The following is a 27,699-nucleotide window of genomic DNA, read 5'->3' on the forward strand; positions in this document are numbered from 1 at the left end:
GTGGATTGGAGGAGAGACAGCCAGACCCCAGGAAGGAACACCTCCATATCTATTGCCTCCATTGGATAATGGGTTTGGCTGATAGCAGCGAAACCCTCCAGTCCCCCCCAGTTCCCCCTCCCTCCAATACACACACACACACACCACAACTACTATCACCGAAGGCCCTGCGGTGTGGATGAGAGGCTTCAGCACAGTTGCGCTGAAGGGAAATCACCTTTGAGGCTGTCTGCTACCTGTGGAGAATTAGGCTCTATTGACCAGGGGAGATGACTCGGTATGCTCCCACCTGGTGATGGGGGTATAGAAATCCATCCACACAAACGCACACACACACACACAAGCAGGTGACATGAAGGTGTACACAGCTGACTGGCTGTTTTGACACAGAGCTGAAGGCAGATTTGGCTGGCTGGCTTCGCCTCAGCCTCTACTCCTCTTGTCCCTCCACCCCCACCTGTATCCTTTTACTCAACACAGTGAAATTCTCTCCAGCATGGCCTGTCACAGCGGTTGAGAGACAACCTGTGCTTAGTGTCCTTTCAGCACTAGCATTTAGCTGGCTGGGAGAAATGCCCATCTCTATTCTGCACCAATACCCTTTTATTGCTATAACCCTCTGTGTTTTTTTTTTCATGGCTCACTCAGAAGACACAAAGGTGAAAGCAATAGTCAAAGAAGAAAAAAAACGCGTTGCAAATTTCTGGTTAAGTTTACACGCTTTGCATGTAATTTTGTACCTCTGAAGAAAATGAATGCGCGTGGACATAGTTTGTAAATTATTAGCGTTTCTTTTCAAACATCTGGGTCAGGGTTGCTTGGCAAACGTCCAGAAGATTCCCAAGAAACTGTGGGGCCCTTTATAGGTTTCTCATTTCCAAAATATGAAAGATGATAATGATAAGATCCCCGACTCCATGGGTGGGGAGTTTAGAATCCAGACAGAAATAAAGCGAAAATGAATCGCTGTTCGGCAGCATGATTTAAGATAAAGGGCTTGCGACCTCAGCCAATAAATCAAAGAGGCATCTGCTGTAATCCAAGCGCATTCCTTTAGCATGTCAACTAACAACTGTACCTTGTTTACACCCCTCACTCAAGAGGGCTGCTTGTCATGGCTTGCTGGGATGTCAAGCTCCATGCTCTAGTTACAACATGTACAAATAAATCACTTTGAAGTTTGGCTTTTTTAATATTTTCATTGCTACCTGCTATCAACAGGAAACTGTGAGGGCAATTAATGTGAGACGTGGTTAATACCAACTAATGGGTTTGGATCTCCTGTAGTGTTCAATTGGAGAGAGATTTGCCCCAAAGCAAACTGGATGGTTTAAGCTTTGGAAAACGGGGGGTGGGCTGGATTTGCTGAGTAAATGTCTGTGCTAGACGAGACAGAAAAGCTGTCTTGGAATTGCTAAAAATTGTTGATCTCACAGCCGTACAGTAAAGAGCTTCATTAACAAGAAATATTATGAAAAGGACACAAGTAAAAGGGTCATAATAATCCTGTCGGGAGTTTTCCATTTCATGTTATGATGCAAACTAATCCTCTTTCGTGTGTGAAAAAGATACTAATGTGAATGTAGGCTATACTTCCCAGTGAGATTCGTGCATAAACAATGCAGCCTCTCTGACCACTGCTGTTCCTGTGTACATAGCGTGTCAGCCCCCGTAATCCTGCCAGCAACACAATAATCTTATTACCTTTATGCCGTAGCTTAGTTTAATTTGATCCAATGAAAGCTGAGAGGAATTAACCCATAGGTATTAAAATGGACACTCCTCTCAGGCAGTCACTTCTTCACAGAGATGTCTAAGTGGATAAGTTTATAAGCAGTCACTGTGAGGGATGGGTATTGATCTGTAAGTAGTGCTGCAGTAGTCTTTTCTATACCTTTTGTGATTCATAACGTGAACCAAATATTTATGCTTTCCACTCTGGCAACACACGCTTGACACCACTTCCCTGTGCAATATTCATTTGATTATGACAAAAGAAGCAAATCCCACATTTTGGGCTATATAGTGAAACCAGGACAGGATCCTTGATTATTATGTCTCAGCTGCACTCAGCCCAAGGGGAACCTTCAATTAGCTGTCATAGAGTGTAAGCGCATGGAGTGATATTCTCCAATGTGCCACTGATAGTCGGGACAGACTTATTCATAACCTCTTTGCGGGACTGGACGCCCACACATTGTTGCACTTGTAATGTAGATCAGTGGTTCGGTTATTACCACTGGGCTTATAGGTCCGGGATTGATGACAGACAATGGGACGAGTATCCGGGAGAGAAGCACGATCTTGTCACTCGGGAACACACACACAGACAAGATGAGACTTTACCAGGACTCAGTAGTCATGCCGGGGTGACAAATGAAAACCGACAGCGTGTGTGTCTTTTATATTATGCTTAATGGCTTCACTTTCAATAGGCACCGCATGGTTGTTCATCAGGGTAATGTTTCATACACATTACCAGGTGCTGTTTATCTTGCGAGGAAGAGGGGAGGAATGGTAAGGGAACACGCATTTAGCATTTGTTTCAGCTAATTTGTCACATAAATAGTCAAAAAGAATTATTAGATCTCACTCACACCTCTTCTATCCTCTGCTCTGTCGTGGAATAATCTCGTGATGATGTGAAACAAGGCTGCTTAGGAGATTTACCTCTTTGTTCCTGTTTTGCTAAGGTAAAAGAATCATGTCGTTTGAACACTGTGAAATGTGGCTCCTGGGTGGTAATCACTTCCTAATGGAAGAGGAACAGCAAAAGTTAACAAGTCAGTGGAACCTCAAACAATTCAAAGTCTGTTTCTGCCATCAGAACGGGGGCCCTCGCTCAGGCTTTGTGGGGGGGTACCAAGAGAATCTAGCGGATGGAAAATAAACGAATAACCCATCAGCTTTTAAGTAATTCAGCACAGAGCGCGGGTTAATTGAAATAAGGTGTTTAACTGTGGAGTGTGAATTGTTTCCTCTGTTAATGCCGCCGCTGAAATATCTGTTTTCAAACACGCGTTTCTCTCAGTCCTCTCTGGGTGCACGCTGGATTCGAAGTTCATATGGAAATAGAGCTGTTCTTGAGTATGAAATAGTGCGATGATTTATAATACGTTTGTGATGCATTTTGATATCTACCTATAATAACAATAATACACAAAGGAAATTGGATTACATGTCTTTCACTCTGCGCTGCATTTGTAGCCGTGGAGGGAAACACGGTGTATGATTGCTTGTGTATCAGCAGTAAATATGAAGAAAGCTGAGTGAAAATTCGTATAATTTCCCATGAGTCATGTCCTTGTGAGGGTGTGTACAGTATACGTCCGTGTCTTAGGGAACAAAACCTAATAGCTGGATTACGTTATTTACTGCTGTCTCCAATATTTCGCTTTGCCACAATACAAACGCATTGATTTATATGGACACAGGCAGGCAGAGTGCACACACACACACACGCTTATAAATACATGTAAACATTCATATACACCCTCACACTGAGAATGACACCAAAGTATAGAGAATAGACATAGCAGCTGCCAGACTACAGCCTTCGCTATTTTTTTTTTTTTTGCAGCTTTCTCTCTACTGTACGTGCCTCAAATTTCAAGCATTAACTCTAAGTGTGCCGAGCAGACTGATATTTCACGCACACGGGAAGGTGTCTATTTCAGAGGTGTTCACACACACACACACACACACACACACACACACACACACTTACGAAGAGACGCACATACATGAGTATGCAAGCACACAAACCAGATTAGAGAAGCACACACACACACACACACACTCACACACACACACACACACAGACACAATAATCAGGCCTGTGCGAAATAAATCTCCTCAAAGGCGTGTGTCAGGGAGTGATGGGGGACCATTGTGATGTCTGAGTAATAATTCTTTTAATACGCCTTGTTTCACAGTCAGACTGTAATCAAACAAGAGACTGTGGATCCCCTTGGCTGTAGGGCTCAGCGTAACCATAATCACACTCCCCTCCTCTCTCTCTTTTATGTAAAACAACTCTTTGTGACATTTTAAATCATAACCCCGGGTTTGCTGTTGCCCACATACTTGTACGCTGAGGTGGAGATCATTTGGCCACGCTGCATACAGCAGCAGTGCAGACTAGCAGCTCGTGAATAGGATAAAACCTGATTTCGGGGGTGTGTGTTTTTGGATATGAGGTGAAATGTTCTACTTTGTCTAGAAACAACTGGCCCTCATGTGTGGTGCAGGAGGAGCGGCAGAGATCAAGATCGTATTTCAGAGGAAACAGGTGACCTCCTGGCCTCATGTGCTGCATAGCCGTTACTGCCACCAGACAGAAGGTGGTTAGGTATTATCCCACGATGTAATATCAGAGACGCTGTGAACAAGACTGTAAATCCCCATCGAGGGATTTCCCCCCTTTTATCACCCCAGTTCAATTCACCCCTATATCGTAACCAAGAATGAGACCAGTGGGTCACGATGTAGACAGAATAACGTCACAGTATATCATAAAACGGTGGTTAAAAAAGCTACATGGGAGGAATAAAGAAGGGAGCTGGCATATAGGGAGATCTTGTAGTCGAGCAGTAAAGCATAAGGCCTTTAGCTGTAGAAATATCTCAGAAATTCTCTTCAGCTTACACAGCTAAAAACATTGTCATTATATGGACAAAATTATGGTATTTAGGGACACCTTTAAGTGTTCTAACAAAATAAGGGACTTGTTGAATTAAGCTTTGAGCTGCTTTTAGGTCACTTTAGGGTCTTGGTGGTGTTCTGCAAATTGTAGTGTACAGTGAGGTGTTTCATTTGGCTGTTCCTTTTCTGCCAACATCAGTGCGATCCAACAACCAACAGGAGTTTAGTTTAACAGGGACAAACGTGAGAAAGAACCAGATGAGGTTGTGTATAACAATAGCTTTTTACATCATCGTTTGGCAAGAAGTCAAAAAGTTTTGTGCATGTTCCCCTGATGTATAAATATTTCGAAATGACAAAACTGGTAGTGTGTAATGTGCATGATGGCCGTCTTTGTCCAGCTGTTGTGTGAGTAGAGTTTCCCAGAAGGCACAGCTAAGGATTTAAATCCTGTCATTTAGCGTGCTCTCACTGGGATATGATCAGAACAGTCTGACCAAGGCTTCAGGCTTTCAGCATGATTTCAGGAGTGAGGACAAACAGATGCATGTATGTGTTGACATACATGCAGAGAAACGCAAATATCCAGATGTAGCGCATAGCTCATGGATGATCACGCAGGAGGAGTACTAAGAAGAAAATGGAAGACTACAGAAGGAGGTTAAAAGAAAAATCGAAAAAAGAAAGAAAGAAAAAAAGACAGCGAGAGGGCGAGCGAAAAAAGAGAAAGAGGCAGAAACAGCAAGACTGAATCCAATAAAGAGATGGAAGAGATGAAATGAAAGAGAAAGACAATAAGATCGAGGCAGACAGAGAAAGAAACAATGAGAACGAGAGTGTGACAGGAAGACAGAAAAACAAAAATAAAAAGGGTGATTTTCCACATCAATATCCTCTCCTTTCACACCACTGTGTCCACTTGGGCATCTGACAGGGGGTTGGGGAGAGGGAGAGGGCGGGAGTTGTTGTCAAGGCAAACAAACAAATTGTCCGTTTCTTAACACATCTTGATCCCTGCTCCTGCACCGCTGGTGAGCATGTAGGCGACAGAAGCCTCTGCCATTTTACCTGTGCACCTCAGATGGCTGATGTTGACGTTTAAAGTATCCGCGTCTCTCTCTGTTTTCCCTGCTTTCTCTCTAAATGTTGCCGTGCACGAGTTGACCTCTATGTAAGCACCGCAGAAGACAGGAATGAATCATAGTGGTGCTTATTAGAGAGCTGTATATTCATCAGACTATAAGAGGTAGGCTCTCTGGGGTGACTGCTAATGCATATGACTCACTAGCATCTGTAACAGCTGAGGATTTTTGCATTGTAAAGCACTTTCAGAACACACAAACTACAAGGCATTGTTTCGACCACATGCAGAGTTTTGTAAGCTAATTGGCAAGTGGCGTCAGTGAGCCATACCTTATAATTTCAAACAAATTGGGTCATTCTCTTCCTTACGATCCCTACTTGCGAATGTATAATTTGAGGATGCCGCAAAGATTGCATGCAAATGTATTGACATTTGAACAATTAAAGAGGAGGTCTTGATTTGTGTGGGTGTTAACTGCAGCGGCGGGGGCTTTTATATGAAAGTTATTCAGAATCTAATTTTGCGACAGGGGATAAATAAAAGGTTTCCGAGGCTCACCTGTGTCCCATTGAGGCAGTGAATACAGTCTGTTTGTGCATACTTGTGGTAAAAAATAGCTTTCGGTATGCTTACTCAGTGGTTTGAGACCACATATCGGAGCTTGGCATGAATAAACGGTCCATAGAAATGGGTGCATAATGAGTTTTCTCTGGGAATACCTCATTTAAATCAATTTAATCATCTCACTTACAAGATGCGACAAAGGAATATGTCTTTTCAAGAGGCTCCTATATGCAAGGAAAGAAAACAGGCATGGAGCCATGGTTAAATGGCTGGATTAGGGGCGCTGTTGGTCGAAGCCAAGAGAGAGACTTACTGACCTATTTAATGTCCACTTGCAGTGGAGCTGCTCGCTGGATGTGACCCCATCCACTCCCCCATAATCCTACAAGAGATGATCTTGCTTTGACATGGGCAACGTTATTGGACTTGACAAGAACCCAACTGTCTGCCACACAGGGTCTCAACATCACTTTGATGTGACTGCACTCCATGACGGAGTGGATCATGTGAGGGAGTTGCTTGTGCACTTAAAATACGAGGAAAAAAGAGAGGTGACGTGCAGGGTAAAGTGGCAAATGTATACGATATCAGTCTGCCCTCCCTGCAATTACATCGTTGACTCATACTCATGTACATGTTTTGAAATTATCTGGAGGACAAATCTGTGGTTAAATTAAAAACCTGTGGATCCTATTTTTTTCGTCTTTGAAGTTTGACTTCAGAGCTCTATGATCTGTATTAATGATTAGCCATGCTCCACGTACAAACAATGCTTTCTGCATGTGCTAAGTTTTCACATGTGTTTGCGGTGATTTGAGCATCGCTGAAATGTTGTTTTGATTTTTAGTTTTCTTTCTTTTTTCTCTCTTTGCCAAGCATTTGCCCCAAACACGTACCCTTAACTTATAACACCACAAAAGCATTCTGATAGCTTGTTTTAGTGCCCAGTGAAGCAGGCGCTGAAACGAACATCAAGATATAACAGAGAGGGCATCCAGTGACAGCCAGAAAAAAGTGCCATCATTTATGTGTCAACATCAGCCATGTGGGAGGACAAGTTTATTGACATCTTGATGATCATCCTGGACCATTCTCCCTTGCACTCATCGACTGCAACTCAACATACATTAGTCAGCAGCAGGGCCAGCCTCATGTCTCATTTGTCAGGAAGAGAGAACAGAGTCCTCGTTGACATTCAAATAAAGAAGTGTTAATGCAGAAGCCCCGAGGAGCAAATATAGTACGTCAGATAGTGGATCTTCCTAAACATGATCTTCAGGAAGGGAAGTGGGTTCCTTTCAGTGTTTGGGAGGTCTGAGTGTGTGAATAAACACTTAATAAAGTTCGGTTTGTTTCCCACACACAGGTGCAACATGCAACACAAATAACTGTAATGCAGTCTTATTTCAGGATCCTTTTAAAGCCTCTGATTTCTCTATCAGTAATCAGTGTCCATTCAGAAAATGAATAAATCAATTGAGCGTGCAGCCTGTCTATACTCAGCTTATTACAAGAATCCATAACAGCTAAGTGGAGAATAAAGTCTGTTGTGGAGGCTGTTGCTTGACTGCTTGAAAATCAGTTTACTGTATATAAACACATAATGGCATGTAAAGACATGCTCCAATTTATTCTTATTAGATAGCAGAAAAGGTGATATTATGCCCACTTTTTACAACAGCTGTCTGCAAATGCAAGGCACTGCTAAAAAATCAGCTTATTTGAATTCTCAGTGTGTACATGACTAAAATAAGAAAACACCTTTTGACAACATATTTCTCAGTTGCTCTAAATTTACTTATGAACTTATTAACGTTTAATTAAAGAAAACCCTTGGTGTCTTATTGGCAGTGGGGAAACTTCAAACCTGTTATTCCGAGTTGGGAAAAAATGAAAAAAAGAAAACGTTTATCTTGCTCTCCTTGATTGTGGCTGTATTTTACTCAATGCACCCTCTGCATTTTAATTTTGCTGTCCATCCTCGACTACGTTCTTTGTCACAGTGAAGCTTGCCTTGGACTGGCTGGATTGATGCTGTTCCACTGGATGAACCCAATTTAGCAGCCCTAGCCCATGTCCTATCAATACAAAAGTGGACGAGCAAACACACTAATAAATATTGAGTTATGGGATAATCTGTGGAAAAGTTGCTTGACCTCTGTGGCTCATCACTGACTGTGTTGAGCATTACGTGGATTTAGGATTCTGGGTGTGTAGAGGATTAGGATAATTACTGTTATTATATTCTCACTGTAAGGAGTATCACAAGTCTAGGCTAGTATATCCGCAGCTCTTGACAGCTAAATTAAAAACATACAGTAATGATGTGACCCTGGGTGACTTAACTCTCTTCCGTGTGTTTACCACCTCTTTCTCTCTCTCTCCCTCTCTCTCTTAGCCAGAACTTTGAATCCTTACAGTCCACCTACAGAGTGTGAAGTATTTATTTTTTTAATGGCCAATGGAGATTTAGAGATTCAGCATCCCTTGGGGAATGATCTAACCTTGCCCCAGGCCAGACTTTGCACCTGTCCGGGCATGTATGTTTCCAGAAGTGAAAAAATATCTCTGTGTCCCTGCCTTACTCTCTCTCTAAAAAAAGGGATATGCTAGCAGGGGTCCCTTGAGCCTTAGCACCAGGGACTCAGGGAACGCCCGAATGGTAAACCTCCACAAATCCCCTAGATACTGATCTCTTATGATATGGTAACTGGCTTCGAGGTGTTGTTTACCACAGTGCCTCACTCACTTCACCCCCCGAGATGCTTTCCTACACTCCAAAGCTTCCGTAACATATCTAGCACATATTAGATTCTAAATTAAAATTCAGTCAGCTGTGACACTTAATACATAGATTGGGAATACCAAAGGAATATCAAAGTACACTTGACTTGACAGCGGCTAAAATCATGACTTCAGCAATGTAATTTAACAATACTGTCTGCAAATGAACAGACTGGGGGGAGGGGGCTGGGTTCTTACCATGTGCTGGATCAGGTGGACCAAACTCCAGGTTGTATCGCAGGATGTAAAAATTATTCCACACATAGAGTTGGTTATCTCGCGGATTATAATCCACAGCTGCAATGTACTGGTACTGGTTGGGAAAGTGGATATCAACGTATTCCCCACGGTTCTGTTTGGTATTGTAAATGTAATCAATCAAGCTCTTGCTGACCTCACTTTCATTGTCTTCATAGGTGGAGCGGACCACATAGAGTACTCCACAAACCATGAAGGCATTGGAGGCAGAGCGCTTATCATAGGCCGTGTCCCATGTAGCCTCAAAACGTAGCGTATAGGGGTTCAACTGGCTGATAACCATCATGCCGTTGTTCTGCTCTGTGGCGTAGATCACCCACAGCCCATTCTCATCTACCGCCAGGTCAATGTCTGTTTTACCACCCCACTTGTAGGGCGACGTGTCGTGGTAGTTGGCGTTATTGATGATCGCCTCACCACTTTTGATTCGAGTCCGCAAGTCAAACTTGACAATGTTGCGGGTACGCTCCTTGTTGAAAAACACGGCCCCGTCATACACCACAAATCCAGTCCCATCCACCCGGTGGGGCAGCTTGTAGGTGATGGTTTGCCTGGCATTTTGGAAGTCATCCAGGGAGGAATACTCAATGAGAGTGTCTGTCCTATAGGGAGTCCAAGGCATGAAGTAGATTTTGTCGCCGGCTTGCAGTGGATCTTTGCACCAGGCACCGGCTTGTTGCTCCGCTTCAAATAGAAAGGAAGGATCACCGACAGCTTTCAGAGTCCCAGGACAAAGAAAAACTAGTAATGGGAGAAGAGTAGAATAAGAAACAGACAGACACAGGTTAACATGTGAAACATAAAACCATGCAAAACAATATGTAACATCCATATAATCTCTAATGTCTTCATTTTGTTCTACAGGTTGTCCACGAGGAGTGGGGACAGACACACATAAAAGAGTAGCCAAAAACACAACTAACAGCTATAGCCAATATTCACAAGCAGTATAAGGATTTTGGTTTTGTGCATAGAAAGAAAAAAAGGAATAGGAAAGTTATTAAGCATAACGTTTAAATGTATAAAGTAGTCTGAAACAAAAAGAAGCTTGGCCTCATAGACATTTACTGTTGGGAGTAGAACACAAATGAGGGGAAATAGAACAGAAACAAAAACTTAACGAAACAATTGGTCCTGTAAACAAAAATAATGCAGCCAACTAAAGTCACTTGGCAACAGACGGGAGGGGTTATGAGAGAGCAGGAGTCAGCGGAGTCTGCAAAGTGTTTGTTTGTACTTTGATGTGTCTCAGTAACACCACCATGTCTATAATATATACCTGAGAGGCTTGACATTACGAAGTGGTGCAAATGTCACAATCATTAAGATTTAACAAAACAAAACAAAAACCAAAAAAAAAAAAAAATTCATTGTGGGTCTCTTGAGGTGGTTTGGTTGTTGCTCTGAGGCATAGGAGGCATAAGAATCAACGGAGAAAAGAGCAAGTGGTCAGGTGAGAATAATGGGGAGAAGAGTGAGAAAGAGAAGGGGGCTCTGAGAAAAAAGGGGACAGTAGAAATCAATAACTTGAAACAAGGGCCAAGAAACACCGTTACCATGGCATGCTATGGAAAAGGATTTGGAAGCCAGGCAATATGAGATTCTGCTGAGTAGCAAAAGCACCCAGGGAGAATGACGAGAGGAAGCCCCTATGGGCTGCAGCCAATACACCCCCATTTACATCTTTTTTTATGGCCAGCCTCACTTCCCTCGTTGCACTACACTGGCCGTTAACATTACACTATTGGGGGATTCTGAAGATAACGTCTGTGGTGCATTAGATGGGGCCACCATGGGAAAATAGGTATTTTACAGCCAGATGCCACAAAACAAGGAGCTAGGGTTTAGATCGTGTCTGTTATTTACCTTTTTGCTCCACTTCTATTTTAAGCGTTGGAAGAGAGAATGAAAGGGGTGCAAGGGAAAAAAAAAAGAGATTAATATGAATTAACTGTCATCGCCACGATTACATATGCAGAAACACGTTATGAGACATGGACAAAGACGGGTAGACCTATTTAGAGAAAGCAGGAAAGTTGTGAGAAAGGTGACACACGGGCGTCAAGGTCCAGTCTTAGAGAAAGGGTTTAATTAGAACATGGAGAATGATCTGATCACGTCTGTGATCATGACCAGTCGTAACAATTTTATATCAGAGTGGTGGGTGGATTTTATATTTGACACAGTGCCAACTGCCTCCGAGCATGTGCTATCACTAATGGTTTAACTTCTAAGATCTTTGACATGTAGGCGATCAATTCTGAGAGAATGATCTCCTAGTTATAAATATTGTAAAAATGATTATAGGTTAATTAAAAACTGCATTCAAACTGTCTAATCCACCCACCACAATAAACCAAGCCTAATTCCAATTTTTTTTTAATAAAGTTAAAATAATCATAGTAATAATTCTGGACAGTGTAACACCCAATTAACACCAACAAAAGTCTCCATAACTTTTCCATTTTTTGAAATTATGAAGCCATGTGTACACAGAAAAAAAGAAAAGGAAAAAAAAAACTAACCGTGGCCTTATCAAAGAAGCAGGTAATCAGTGTAAATCACTGGAGTGAAATAATGTACATTAATATATAGCTTATGTGCACTCACTGTTGAAACATATTTAATTCCACAGTACAGCACTGCACTCAATTTGGTGAGTTATTTTGTGCTTTCCAACACAATTCCGCTATAAACAAGGCACTCTGAAGGCAACTGCGCTAAGAGCATTACCCGGTCCATTAATCTGATACGTCAATTAATTATAAAACATATCACAAGATTTAAAAAGTTAAAAATAATGATCTTATTTTTAACTGCAACAAGACAGAAAATTACTTATGACGAGTTTTACAAAAAATCTTCAAAAAAGAAAAAAGTTTTCGGGTTAGTCTGAAGCCTGGGTCAGACAGTTCAGCTTAACAATGAGTCTGCTTGTTGTTCAGTCAGCATGTTGTTGTCAAAATGTTGACAGGGCAAAGATGAGCATGTACTCATTTAAAAACACTTCCTCTTACTATATACGTCCAGAAAAGAAAAGCTACAGTTCATATTCACCAGAGAAATTAAGTTCATCTTAATTCAACTACTTTGACTTAAAAAGTTATTTCTACTAATGTAGAGCAATTAAGGCACATTGCTATTTGATATGATCTAATTTGAGATTTATCCTCAATAATATTTTATCTGTTTCCTGGTGGAGATGTCAATCTAACAAGTACAGACTGCTTGCATCAGTGCTTTGATCTACACTTCTATTGTTTTTTGGCTGTGTCTTTCTCAGATTTTTAGTCTTGGATGGATTCAACCACAGAAGGCCTGCGAGAATCAGTGTTGAAATACTAATTGTACATATTTTGGGCCAGTTTGCACCATGGGATAATGTGAGCAATCATAAATTAGATTCCCTTTGAATCCTACAACCCTCCGGCTCCAATTAGTGCAGGTTCATATTAGAATTTGAATGTGTTGTAATTGCTGAGTCTGACCTGGGCTTCAGTGGCAAAAAAAAATAAATAAAAATAAATAAATTTCAGTAGGATTTGTAAATGAATGGACACCAGTCTGGAGAAGAAATTCAAATGTGTTGCAGCTAACTAAGAGATCAAGCACAGATAGGAGGCAAACAAATTGCAAATTGCAAAAATAGTCGAGTTCTCAGAAGCCACCTCAGCCGCATGAAACAGAGGAGGGGGGGACGAGAGAGAGGACAGAGAAAAATGGCGTGAAGGAAACCTGGAAAGAAAAGGAGAACACATGACGGCAGACCTGATGATGTTAGTAGAATGTAAAAATAGAAATAGCAATCAGTGTGATCAGTAATCGGTCAGTGGATGAAGAGAGTGAGTCAGATAGCCGAAGGAGGTTTCCTGCAGATTGCACAGGGGGAAGGGAAGAGAGTCAGTCACTTTTAATATAGCAACATTAAAAACAAACAAACAAACAAACATGAGACACATCCCAACCCACACTAACCCCAAAGACCCTAAACTTTCTCGACTAGACTTTCAGACTTTCTAGGGAATAATACATGCTGTCTAAGAACTGTTACTAATCAAATTATAATGACTATTAATAATCACTGTTCCTAATCAGGTGTTCCGTCTTGATATGGATGGATGTCTGCTGTCAACTGCAGCCTCAGTCAGTGGCTCCAGTATTTAATCTAAATTAAAGAGTCATCTACACTGAATAGATAAGGAGGAAAAACAAGAACACCAAAGGGGACCCAGAAATCATGGTGTTCCAGGTTAACTGTGATTTTGATAATCTGGTCATCAATGTCACGCGGAGCATAGAGGTTTACTGAATGTGATGAACAATGAAAATATATAAAGCATTGAGGACTGTTTATGCCCACTGGCACGACTCTACGGTCTCCATGGGTATAATGGGAATGGCGACGTCTTTCTTTTTTTTTTTCACCATTTCAAAATAGCTTGTACAGAGCAGTCTTAATAATAATAATAAAAAAAATGTCTTGGCTTTTATGCTGCCTGATTCAAGCAATTACCAGAGCCAATTCAGAGGGCAATTCAGTGCCAGGTGAAGGCAAAATTTACATCCTTGGCTGGAACATGAAGATAATGTTGCTAATGAGGGCAGTTCATGACAAGAACCAAATTATGAAGCCAAAAGGATGAAAACAGTGGAGATGCAGGCAAGTTGTTGCAAAAGCCACTTGCACAGAAGAGAAAAATCCCAAATTGCTTGTGTGATTATGCAAAGGTTTAGACAATAGAATTAATTATTTTGATAGCACAATGCGTTCAGTCAGTGACAGAGACAGAAAACAACTGTTTATAATATTATGTTATTAAACTGCTGTTATATTTCATGAAACAGATAGAGTTTAAGGGGCAGCGGTTACTAGTCAAAATGAGGACACCGTCTGCGGTCCCATCGTTGATCAGCTTAATGGGGATTTAATACGTTTTCTTGCAAAACAACTTCTCAAGTCCAGTGTCCCAGCAAATCCAGGGGATCCTAAGCTGCTGAACCACTGCAATGTTTTTAATCACAAATCTTGGTATTTGGCATATGATCTATTCCATCTGAAAACTAGAAAACTGTAGTAAGGTATTTGCTATCCCATCTGAAAACCCTAGTGAGGGTTTGCTCTGGTGCGGAAAAGCTCAGTAAATCTTCCCTTATGATTGCCTTTCTCTGCGTTAGTCTGACTCCACAAAATGATCTGGGGTATATGGATTTTGTTTTGGGGAAGAGGAGACAGAGGGCTGGTAAGGGGGAGGAAACATAACACAGATCTTGCCTGTAAATCACCTCTATCACAGTTTACAACAGGGCTTGAGTGGGAAAGGCTGGACTGGGCTTGTGTGGACTGGATCAGACTGGGAGAACACTAAGCACTTACCAGGGCAGTTGCGATAGGATACATTCTGTGTTCTTGGTCCTATTCTGGGTGGGCATGGACCTTGAGAAGCAAAAAGACGGGGCTACAGACATGCATGTTTGAAACTGCTTATAGTGAAGTGAGGACCAGTATGGAGTTTTTGTTATACACACTTTTCCAGGACTGAGAGTCCTTGGGCAGAAGTTTATTTTTCACCACACTACAGCGGTCTTGACTGACTCCTTGGTGCAAGAAGGAGGCAAAAGACAATCATAACAGTGGGCGGACATGAGTGCACCTTGAGGCTAATCCTACTATTAAGCTTTGAGGTATCACAGCAAGACATAGGATCGATACTTCACTTAACTATGAGGCAAATAGAAAAAAAAACAACAACAAAAAAAAAACCAAGCGGTTAGGCGTTTACGTCTCAAAGCTACAGGATTTGCCCAATCAGCTGGACTCAAATACTCATTATTGCTTATTCCATTTTTAATTACAGGTCCTCAAAGCCTCGGAGAGGTTAACCTTTAAGTTGTAATGAGTTTCACCAGCTAATGATGTTCACTAATGCATTCTGATTTAACACTAAGGGGAACAGCTTGGACAGGTATACTGGTAATGAGCAATGTAGAGGAAATGTGTTATAAAAAATATATATATATATTTCATGGAAATAGAAAAAAATATATGCTGCAGAATAAAAGTGCATCTTTTTATCTGGGTTGCTTTTTGCTTTTGGTAACTATTGGTATAATAACACGATAACAAGAGCTCCCCTACTTCCCATCACTCCCACTCTAATTATTTCAGTTCCACCTGATTAGTGATTCTGGCAATTCATCTAAATCTTTGTCATTAATCAGTTTCTAAAGGTTACATGGAGGAATTTCCTTCACAAACTGCAAATGAACATGGCAGCTTAAAGGACAAAGGGCAATCTAAAGATTGTTTGGGAGCTGAATTGCAATGAATATTTTAGCATCCAAGGAGTAGACAAAATGTTAACACTATCTCTTTTGATGAAATATTACCTTGTTGACTTACGAGTGGAGCCATTCTGTTTCGTTATATAATAAAACATCTGTTAACATATTTCCAACACCTGTTGTATGGATGTATATTAAGCCATCAAGGTGAGCTGTGTTTTTGCGCTTGATAGACTTCTCTGAGCTTGAGTAATGAAACACTCACTCGCTATCATAGAGAGTCAGCATGACTTCCTCTACCCTCCCTCTATTCTGCTACCTCATAACCAGGCTCGACGATCCGCTAGAAACACGGCGAGCACATCAATAATAAAGGCAGTACAGAAGAGGACCAAAGGGTTTTACAGGTCATATTTCATGAAAAGTTCATAGTGACACAGATGGAAGAAGAGACAGAGGAAAATGGTGCTGGAAGGTGTGTGTTGTGCGTGAAGAGAGCAGAATGTCTGGACAAGGCGGGAGGAAGAAATAGGAATGGTGTGACACAAGAAAGACAGAGGGGGCAGAGAAAAAGAGAGAGAAACTGTGGATGGGAGGGTAGGAGGAGGGAGAGTCTTCAATTCATGACAGAAGGGTCATACTTACTGTAGGGCACACACTCATACTGGACCTCCAGGTACTTGTAGGTCCCTGGGCAGGGGTCAGGGAAGACGTCTGAACCCGTGATCACGATACACTGGGTCCGATTGTTGCACCTGAGAGGGGAAAAAACAAGAAGACAGGAAAGAAAACATTTAGAAACAATGACCCCAAGCCTGCCTTTTCAAGCAAATACAGAAGAATTAAATGCAGAATGTCAAAACAAGTGGGGAACAGAAAAAACAAGATGCTGTTACCATGTAGCAATGCCATTTAGTCTGTTAGCAATAAAGTCAGGGCTGACTCCATTGCTTTTCACTCAGCGCTCGCCTATTGGGTATTCTCTGTGTATGGTCTGAAAGAAGTCCCTTGTGCACTGTATTCTGTATGTCTTTTTCCAGAGCTTGGATAATCTGTCTGACTGTGTATAGACCAATGAAAGAATCCAAAAGGGCTCTGCATCATTGTTATAATGCAATATTACTTGTCTAGTCAATAACTGGCCTACAGTGAATTACATTTACAAGTTTTCTGAATGAATCTTGCAGCCACACAGAGTTTAGCATTCTTCCTGTTCTTTAACTTTGTCCCTCGTCATGATCAAATCCCAACTAGCTACGATGTGTGTTGCTAAACCAAACGAACATAAAAAGCACAAATCAATGCAACACACATATTTATATATGGATGCAGATGAAGCCTGATTCACACTGGACAACAATTGCATGGGGACCTCATGTGATTTTGGAATTCACCCCCCACATCCACGTTTCGTTGTGCGCATTTGCACGGGATAAACAAAGTCTGCGTTTCGCTCAAATGTCCCGACTTATTGATTTGAGCTCGCTTTTTCTCTGAATGGGTCTACATGCTGAGTAGCTAGATGAGGCTCTTGAATTTGCACCCAAAATGCCATCAAAGGTCTCGTTAATGATTTCTCCTCCAGCCTCTATAATTCTCAACCCAGAAGAGCAAAAATACCAAAATGCTCATCAAGGCATCACGCCGAAAAAGGAAAAAAGATAGGAAGACCGGTCCAAAGTTTATAGAAAGGTGTAATTTATTGTATATTTTTTATGTTTTTTTGGAGATAACCTTTAAACATAAAATCATATAGAAATACATAAGGTAATGTTGTGGTGCAAACACACACATAAAATTTTATTTCTTATAAAAAAAACAGCTATCACATATTATATATACGTACACCCCAAAACACACACACACACACCACACACACGCACAACACACACATAGATATATATATTAATATATATATAATGTATAGATTAATATTATATATATATATATAATTAAAAAAATTAGATAGTATATATATATATACACATTGTGTGTTTTTCATTTCACCAGCCATCGGCAGCAGTGTCAAAAGTTAATTCTGGTCATTGCTTTTAACATCTGGAGAGCAGACATTCTAATTGAGGCTGTGGTGTGCTCTGAAGCCTGGGGAATTGCAGGTGACCACCCTTTTGCTGTACTAAAATCATGATAATGACATCAATACCCCGAGCAAGAAGGCTTTGCTACCAAAGGGACTTGAAATTCTATTGGCAATGCGAGGAGCCAGATCAATAACTCTGTTCTGCTGATTTAGCAGGGACCAGAGATAATATTTGTTTCTTCTTATCACAGACCAGTGCACCCATTTACAGCAGATCATTGGAAAATGTATTACTGGTTGCATTGTATTGTGCTTTAGGTTTTGCCTTTGTATTGGGCTGCTGAGGTAATCACTGCTCTGTGTCCAAATGTTATTAATATAATATTAGGCAGCGCAGTGGAACAGTGGAGAGTTGCTTACTGTTGAGGTGTATAACATTGAACAGACACAGGGGGCTGGAAATTGTCGCTGTTTAGGTTTGAGATTGAAAACAACCACATTTTAGCCACATACCATGAATGCATGCAGTGTATTATGGTTTACAGCGCAAAATATTATTCAGCAAGTTAAACAAACGGCTCCTGTGTTCAAATAAAAACCCCACTAAATCACAATAACGGCAGGGAACGGAATTAGCCATTACTTTTTTATTTTTTTCCCCTCCCGAGCACAAAGAAAATTCAATTCATCTCCCTCTTCCTCCTGTTCTATTTCTCCCAATCAGCATGTATGCCAATTAAAATAGTTCACACATTTTTTTCAAATTCATTTGATAGAGAGCACTTTTTTTTAATTTCACCAAATGGAATAAAGGGATTTTTTTTTTTTTTTTTTTTTTTTTTGGCAATGTTAAAGCAATATATCATATCACAGAGCTAATGATACATATTTGTGTCTACATCTGTGTGTTTGTGTGTGTGTGTGTTTAGTGAAGGTCTCAAGGGGAATTTAACTTTATTAATGACCTTCGCGTGTGATAACAGATGAGAATATCAGCATATTGTATTTGTTTTTATGGAAATGAATTACTGTTTTGGAATTAAAACATGCACCTCATGCTGGGCCCATAATACGCCACTTGTTTTTCAGGGTAATATTTCATGACACTGCAGCACTTTCCATATATTATATGGTCACTTTGATTATTCTGCCCCCTTTGCTCATGCATAAGCATATCATGCAGGAGCAATATAAATTACAGTGCTTTATCTAACAGATTCCAAAGAGACTGGGAAATGAATGCCTGCTTTATATCAGGCATATGAAACAGAATGATATCAAAAATAAAATTCATGACACTAATGAGATATACAGTAGACCTGCTGTCGTTTCTCAGGCAAATGTATTAAACAACAGGACGTAAGCACCAGTAAAGGAAAAAAAAACTCATATTTCTTTTGAAACAATGTTGACATAAGTGTTGATAGCTCTTTCTGATATATTGCCCTAATTTTAGAGCTGTGGTGCAGGAGCGCCCTGATCTATGAGATTGTGTGACTGTGATTCCTTCTCATCTGTGAAACCCTGGGTATCTCCTGAGACCAATTGAAAAAGCCCTAATGGCTTCTTCCATGCATAGTCCTAGCCCTCAATTTGAGAGAAGGAGCATGTAATTGAAATTCCCCCCATAAAAAGTTCAGCATTTGGGCTTGCCAGGGCACAGGTCTCAAAGTGCACACTAATTAAATACATGTAAAATATGATATCTCTGACTATCTTTTGATAGTCTGAGGCTATATAGTAATTAATCATGTATATAATGAATATTAAGTCAAAAGAAGGTTTTCTCCACTTTCCTCCAGAGTGAAACATTCTATTTCTATAAATACCTTGACTGCTCAACAGGATTTTACTGACGCAAAAGTGTAAAGAGGACTAATTTATTTTAGCCTGTAACACAAGAGAGAGAGTAATTAGCCAGCTGGAAAAGGAGCTCACTATAAGGTTTGAGGCAAAGATTTTGCAAGTTACCCAGTTATTAGGTAATATTTCGATATGAGCTTATATCAACAAAAATATACAGCAACATATTTATATATATTTTTTTTTTCTATGTCTAACACATCTGTAACAGGATTAAATGGTTGTCCAGTTTGAAAAAAACATATATATATATATTTTTTAAATATATCGAAAAGCTCCACACAGTGAATATGACTAATGAACAATGGCTAAAATCCCAAAGCTGCATCTATCTATCAATGACTTCATGATATTTTTCTAACCTATTTAGAAATACACTAAAATAAATAATAGTCTGAATGTTCTCAAAGTGCCAAAAGACTCTTTTTTTCTTGGAGTAAAACTAAACTAAGCGCAGGGTGGAGCCACTTTCTTGGCTTTGATTGCCTCCATTTCCCCTACCAAGCCCGTTAATCACACTGCAGTATTCCAAATGTAATCCCATCACATCTCTGACCTTTTGGGAGAGGCAGACATCAGTACAATTAGAGTGTCATAGAAAATAGTGCTTGGATTTGATGCAAATCTCTTTTAAAAATGAACGCTCCCTGCTGACAGTGGGAAGGGGTGCGACAAGATGCCAACAAGGTGTAACTGATAGCACTCCTGATACCATGTATCCACATGCAATTTAACCTTTTCCACTGCCATCATAAAGCATGTCAGACGAATAATTGGACATGAAGATAATATGCTAAATTAATAATAAATTGCCCTGAGTATGAAAAACTCCATTTCCACTAACAAATGTGGTAAAGACATTACTTAGGTCTAAAGCCTGTCTAAATCATAAAAGACTTTAATTCAGATCTGTTTTATACTAATCCATCTTTGGGAACAGACACAATGTCATTTTAATTTTAATCAACACTGCTGCGTGCAGCTGATGAGCGTCAGCTTGCAACTTGGCTTTGCCCAGGACGTACGACTAACCTGTGTATTTAAGCTTTCAGTGTATTTTATTTACAATCTATTTATATGCACCTCCTTCTTTCAGTCTAATGAACAAATGTACTGGATTTAGTGAAGACGACATACTGGCTGATACTGATATAAGCTTATCACAAATAGATTGTTATGAACAGATATGTCAGCCAACAAGCATCAAGATTTGCAGTGCACAAATGCCAAAGATATGATAAATTTAGAAACAGCGTCACATTTACATAGTTTGCCTACCAGAGAACACTCACAAGTTTTTATTCCTGAAAAAGTCCTGCTCAGTGCACAATTCATTAAAAACCTAATTTAAGAAATGCTTTTCAAAACGTTTGCTCATGTCAATGTGTTGATTTAAAAAAAATGAACATTGAGCAAAATAAACACGCAACTACACCGTCTCAAATATCGATTTTGGCCTGTGTTGGACAGGTTAAATTTAAGTAATATTATATACTTTACTATTAATATAGTAGGTAAAGGGCACGTTTTACCAACCCAAGGGATGCTTTTGCAAAAAGACTGTTTGTTAAAAAAATGTAGCCCAACAGTTGCAAATAATTCACACTTTAGTTTCAGGGGCGCGGCACAAAATTCTTGATCTGGTACCTTGGCATCAGAATGGCCTACATAAATAGTCTATGGAAAAAATGTAAATTGTCTTCTCTTGTCTTGCTTTTAGACTGAGCCAGTATGGACAGACAATGGAGGTCTCTCATGACTATTTTAAGACGCTCATGCGACACGACTTGTCTAGACTAAGCGCAAGATGTTCCTTAATCGGTGAATCCTTGATTATTTTGCTCCCACTGCTCAATTTTTTTTTTATCCCTCAAGAGTCCGCGACATTCAGCACGCCTAAGCAGCCACTTGGAATTCACAATATAAAAAAAAATGGCATCAGCAGTGAAAACAATCACTGTGTAACCGGAGGAGAAAAGCGACATGACTGAGGGGAGCACATTACAGAAAAAGGCACAATCTACTTCCTGGTGCTCCCAGTTTGAATTTCAATCAAATTAGCGTCTCTTAAACTCAAAGTGACCCGTCTAGCTCCATTTCATCTGAAATGCTGATGAGGTTCATGGCACAATTATCAAGGCAGACATCTCTCTCAAGAGGCAAGCCTGTTGATAGCAGACAGGCCATTGAAAAATTAAATCATTTCCAGGGCTACAAAATGGCAGCGAAAGAAAAACTCTGTTGCAAACAGGACACAACACACACAGACACACACACACACTAGATGTATAATCACCTCCAATATCAGTATATTTAGACCATTTTCTAAGGGGGTGGCCCAATAATGTTTCAGGAAATAGGTCGTTAGAAATTAACCATTAGCATCCTGCTTTCAACTTGAGGTCTGCAATATCCGGGTAAAACTTGTAATTACTGTCATGTGCTTGTGTTTATGCTATATTTACTGGAGCTGCCAATGGTGCTCAACAGGGGGATACCAGACTCTTTCAGAGGCTGGAGGAAGGCCGTCTCACTCACATCCGTCCAGCTATTGATTTTTTTTTTTTTTTTTTAAGGAATATTTTTTTGGCCTTTTCAAGCTTTATTTCTGATAGAGACAGCTGAATGTAGAAGACAGGGAATGACACGCAGGAAAGAGCCACAGGTCGGATTCGAACCCTGGGCTTCTGCAGTAAGGACTGAGCCTTTGCACATGGGGCGGATGCTCTACCACCTGAGTTAAACGCTGCCCCCAGCTATTGATTTTTAACCCAGCAACAGTATATCGCCATGCCACTCAAGTCAACGGAAATACTATTGTGACATTCTGCAGCTATAAATGTGACCTTTTATAAGACTGCAGAATCCAGTGGTAGCACATCCAAGCATAAAGCCAAAGCTACACAGGCTTCAAAACAACAATGCTAATGTCCTGGAGTGACTGAGTCAGAGTTCAGATCAAAAATGTGTGGCTGGACTTGAAAAAGGCCGTTCACTCATGATCCCCGTCAGAGCTTTGGCAGTTTGGTGAAAAATGGGGAAGAATTACAGCAGAAACTGAAGGAGACTGAGCTGCTAAAGGTGCATCTACTAAACATCGACATGGTAGAGGTCAACACGTACACAAACACACGTTTTGCCTTATATCATTTGTGTGTCATGTCTTCTTTACATCGTATTTGTAATTTATTCAGATCTGTTTTCACTTTGACATGAAAGTGTCAGTGACATGAGCAAACAAAATATGATGATTACGTATTATGAGCACCTTATTTGACTTAATAGTTATTAATTAAATGGCTTATCTAACTAACTAAAGTTTTTAAATGACTCCCTTTAAAATGTAAAGTCCGTTTGCAATCATTTTCAGATCTTAAAATAATTTTAGCACTGATATATACCGTCATAAACTAAACTTTATGGAGACTGCAATGAGTTTGACTGGTTATTTAATCCATAAACATTTATGCAGTCATTTAAATACCTCATTATACATTATCACATTGATTCAAAAATCCTACAGAAATCCAATATGACTAAGATCTGCTTGTTGACTTCCAACACTGTTCTCACAATGGTCTGACACACAGACATATGTCAAACTCAAGGCCCGTGGGGCACAATTTTTTTTCCAGCCCGCGAGATGATTTTGATTTTCTATTAATAGCCTATAGGCTACCGGGCCGTCTCCACAATGTCAACAACACGCTACAGCAACGTTCTTCCTTCCACATCTCCACAGTCTCCCGTTGAAAATGTATCGGTTACAAAACAGCAGAATGAGTGGGCTCTGCGTGAGACGTTACCATAGCTACCCATTAAAAAAATAACCCCCCCAAAAAAGCAGTGTTCTGACAAGTCAACAATCACTCACTCAAAAAAAAAAACAGCACTAAAGTGCAGGCAGAAAATACACATTTAACGATAACTGGAAAGGAGCATCTAAAAGGTTATTTTCCGAAAAGAAAATAAGGAGCATACCCTCTAATTATTCTAGTTTGTTACAAAAAGAGTAACATCATCACAGATGAGTACCTTTAGGGTAATTATTATTTTTGCCATTTCAATCAAATCATTGCATCTAACCTGGTCAACTGAGTAAAAAAGTTCTGTTAAATGCTTATCTGATATGTTTTAATTTTTTTAGATGGCTCTTTAATTGATTGAGTTTGACAAGGCAGGTACAAACATCCAGAAACGTGAACACTTTAAAAACAGTGTTTGTTGGTAAGCCTACTGAAATTCATTCCCTACATTTTAGTATGCATAAAAGTTTTTTATTCATATTATTTTATTCCATTATTTGTTAATTTTATGATTGGTTGTTTGGCTAATGAGGATCACTAATGACTGTTTCTACTCTCTTTTTAATTTTGCACATCATCACCAATATAGTCTTGAGTAGAGAGCAGTTTCATGGCTCATGAACTTCTGTATACCCCTCTGTAACACCCGAGCTGAATCTGGATCTTTATGAAATCTTAATCTGCTGTGCTTTAAATAAACACTAACACTGTATGTACAGAAAGGAAGAACAAGGCAGTGTGCTGTCAGGCGGCAACAATGAAGCTCCTCAGAGAGCCTTGCAAGCAGTCCTGTCACTGATATAAATAGTGTAAGCAGCATCATTTAGTCTCTAGAACTGCCTCATGTTTATTGACAAGAATTAAAAAAAACACAGATGATAAGATGATAATATTTCCAGGCCATTTAAACTTTATAAATTAGCCATTACCAATCGTATTAACTTTATGAAAAATCTGCCTCATTCGAGCTAAATCACAAAATAAAGTTTCTCTAATACCCAGTGGAGAATGGTAATGATCATTTTTATGATAATTATTAATGATAATCAACTCAGTATGACTAGTAGCTGTCCTGTAATCCCACTAATGAATTTCACATCCTCTGTTAGAGAGCTATCTGCTTTGATCATTCTTGTCAATGATACCCTCCGTGGAAAACCCATGATCCACAGGCACGGCAGGACCCAGCCATGTTATGTTACAGCAATCAATGAGCTTGTTATCGAATACTTACAATGAAGCTCATTAGTCAGAGAAATCAATAGATGTAAGCCACTTATTCATACAGTATATCTTAATATGTTCTTTTTGTGGAGATGATTAGTCAAAATGTGTCATTGTCATCTTTACTACTCCTCAAGCTGCTGCGATAAGGACTGGTGGTCAGATTTAAATCAATAACAACTAAGCGCCAGATGGTTAGTGCATGTGCGGCTAAATGTTCTCCAAAATAATATTAAAATAAATTTGAATAACCGTTTTAATCTAGTGGATGTCATCTGTATGGTGAGAATGTGTTGCAGTTGCAGTCATTATCATTATCATCAGTGCAGATGAAGATTTTTTTTTATTTTTATTTTTTTATTAAAAACTAAAAATCCTGAAAGGAGGAACATGAAAAATCACTTCGCTGAATATTATTATCAATGAATTAATTATTTCAAACTGTACTGCCATGCAGTTTCACATCTGCTGGGGAGGTGTCCACGTGAAAAATTCCTGTACAGATTATCACCCACTTGAGTCGACTAATTGCTTGCAGCTGAATGTTCTAATTGAGCCACAACAGTCCTGAGGCTATTTTCATAAAATCATTGTGCTCATGAATATAATATGCCAGCCAGATATAAAAACAACTCAGGGTACCAACAGGATCTATCAAACTCAGCGAAGCCTCAATCCAATTCTCCACACTTCAGGACCACATCAATTTAGGACGTTTAAAAGTGAACACAGTTTTCCACATAAGTGCTAAAGTAATTTTTTCCTGCACACTTAAATTAGTAGGCCAGGGTAATTATGGCGACAAATATTTTTGGCTCTTCAATCCTTTACTGTTGGAGTCTGTACAGTGAGAAATACAATTTTGTTCCATACACAGTGTCTTCAGTGGGTTGCCCCACATATGGAAAATTTCAGCTGCGTTAGCCTCAGCAGGAGCCAGTTTTGACTTGCGGAGAAGTGAAGGGCTCAGACCTCCTAGCAAACAAACATTTCATTCCAAAGAGGCAGAAAATTCACCACATTTCTCGTTTGAGGATAATTATCTTTGGCAGCGGAGACATTGTTTCATTACATTTGCTTCCTATTTTAGTCTATTCCTGTAAATAAATGGACAATAGATAAAAAAAAATCACTAATTAGTCCCATATGCAATCTTGGGCGTTTGTCAAGCTGTCCTTGAATTTCCATGAGAGTGGACTGTTTTAAGTTTCTGCACTGATTACGCAAATGCTGCTTTTATTATATAGACCTACAGGAATCAAAGTGTGCATCTTAAACTCTATGGCCTTACATTCACATAAATGAGAACAGAAATCTGCTCTCACATGTGTCCATGGTGATATATTTCACAAGAAACACTGACAAAAAAAATATATGGCACTTCATGTAAATATATGCAAGTCACTTTTTTTTCTGAATCCGTTGGATTTCTTCCTGCAGTATCAGATGTAAACTGTTGTGAGGGTTCCTTTTGTGTGATTTCTGAACCCGAGCACCTGAGAGACTTCTTTTGTATGGCAGGTCTTTTTCTAAGAACGCACATACTTCTCTCTCTGCTCTGAATACAACAGCCCGGCAGTGACACTGAAATGCTAAAAACGCATTTAAAATAACATCTGAATTCGGGCCTCTGGCACTCAGAGTATGCATATGAGGAATGAACCTCGGTTCTCTGCACACTCTCTGGTGGAGAGCGGTTCGAAGAGCCTGGGATTTGTTGTCAGGTGGCTCCTGCTGGGTCAGTATTTGTGCTTCAGTGGACTGTTTTTGTATGAGTGAGGCTGAGGGCAGCATAATACACAGGGCCACAAGCAGAGTGCATGCAGGCTGCAGCCTTTCAAGACAGACAATGTGAGTCAGCTATCTGACTTCATCAAATAGGGCTTGACAATAAACCCCCTGAATACAAGGGCTCTACTGTTTTATTTCATTATTTTTTTTATTTCCCAAGGCAGCTTGCCAAAGTTGCTGACGCTCTCATACCCTCCAATATCTCTCTCTGTGGCACTCATATGTCATTCCATCCTGTGCACTTTGGCTCAGTTGGCATCCCTGTGTGACAACTGGTCTCATGTATAAGGTCTCATGTTTACGGTGCTAGCAGAAGAACCCTGCTGAGCTGTGTGCGTGCGCGCACAAGTTCATGCACCTCCGTGGGTTTGTGTTGCACACTAAATCATCTTTCTTTGCACATGAGTGATAACCACAGAGACAGTGGCTTTAAAATGAGGGGACGTTTCTGTGGTCAGTGATCAATGTGCAAGTCAGTCATACCACAAGTCAGTCATTACTCTGACCAACAGGTTTTATCAAAGGGCCAGTGCTGAAGGGCAGTATCTTAATGTTAAGGACATGCCAGTGGTGGAAGAAGTATTCGTTATTCAGTAAAAGTATCAGTGCTAAAAAAAAAAGTAATTACAATTAAAAGTCATGCAATCAAAATTTGCCTGAAGTCAAAGTACAGAAGTTTCATGAAGAAAATGTACTAAAAGTACTCATTATGCACTCATTAGAATTATTACATAATAATTTTATATCATTATATATTTAATCATTATGATATATTGTGATTTATGCATTAACACGTAAGCAGTACTTTAATGTTGTAGTTAGTCAACCTGGAGCAACTTAAACTATTTAGTATTAAATCTACAGCACAACAGTGCATTATATTTTAGTGACTGATCATAAGTTTAATAGTTAATCTAAATATGAAAATTAACTATTAACTAAAGCTGGTAAATAATTATAGTGGAGGAAAAGTCAAATATTTTTTACTGAACTGTAGTGGAGTAAAAGTGGCAAAATGAAAAAAGAAATAAATAGTTAATAAATTAATTCACTTGATGTGGAATTCAAATATTTGAAGTTTTAGAATGATTTTAACATATTACTAAAAATTGTTAATTGTTGTTTGATTTTATATGCAAAAATATTTTTTTCTATATTTCTCTGTTACAGACACACACACACACACACACACACACACACACACACACACACACACACACACACACACACACTAGCTTCACTAATTCAGCAGTGATAGACTAATCTTAATATACTTAATCTAGAGTGCATTTACAAGGTAATGTTTTCAACAGAGTGAATTAAAATAGAATAATTGGCTCAGATCAGATCTGCAGTTT

General features: G+C 39.7%; 1 protein-coding gene across 27 annotated transcripts in view; it reads right to left on the reverse strand.

Annotated features, from left to right (window-relative positions):
* Positions 1–27,699, reverse strand: part of adgrl2a (adhesion G protein-coupled receptor L2a) — a 198,726-nt gene that overhangs the window by 25,691 nt on the left and 145,336 nt on the right. For 21 of the 27 annotated variants that reach the window (XM_027290154.1, XM_019258930.2, XM_019258935.2 and 18 more), the window contains 3 exons: positions 16,262–16,371; positions 11,201–11,215; positions 9,275–10,075 (listed from right to left, as the gene is read on the reverse strand). In XM_027290154.1, the coding sequence (XP_027145955.1) occupies positions 9,275–10,075; positions 11,201–11,215; positions 16,262–16,371 (926 nt within the window). The remainder of the gene's footprint in view (positions 1–9,274; positions 10,076–11,200; positions 11,216–16,261; positions 16,372–27,699) is intronic. The other 6 variants (XM_019258947.2, XM_027290157.1, XM_019258950.2 and 3 more) reach the window with 1 other exon arrangement.

Source organism: Larimichthys crocea, chromosome XVII (assembly GCF_000972845.2).
Source record: "Larimichthys crocea isolate SSNF chromosome XVII, L_crocea_2.0, whole genome shotgun sequence".
Classification (NCBI taxonomy): Eukaryota; Metazoa; Chordata; class Actinopteri; family Sciaenidae; genus Larimichthys; species Larimichthys crocea.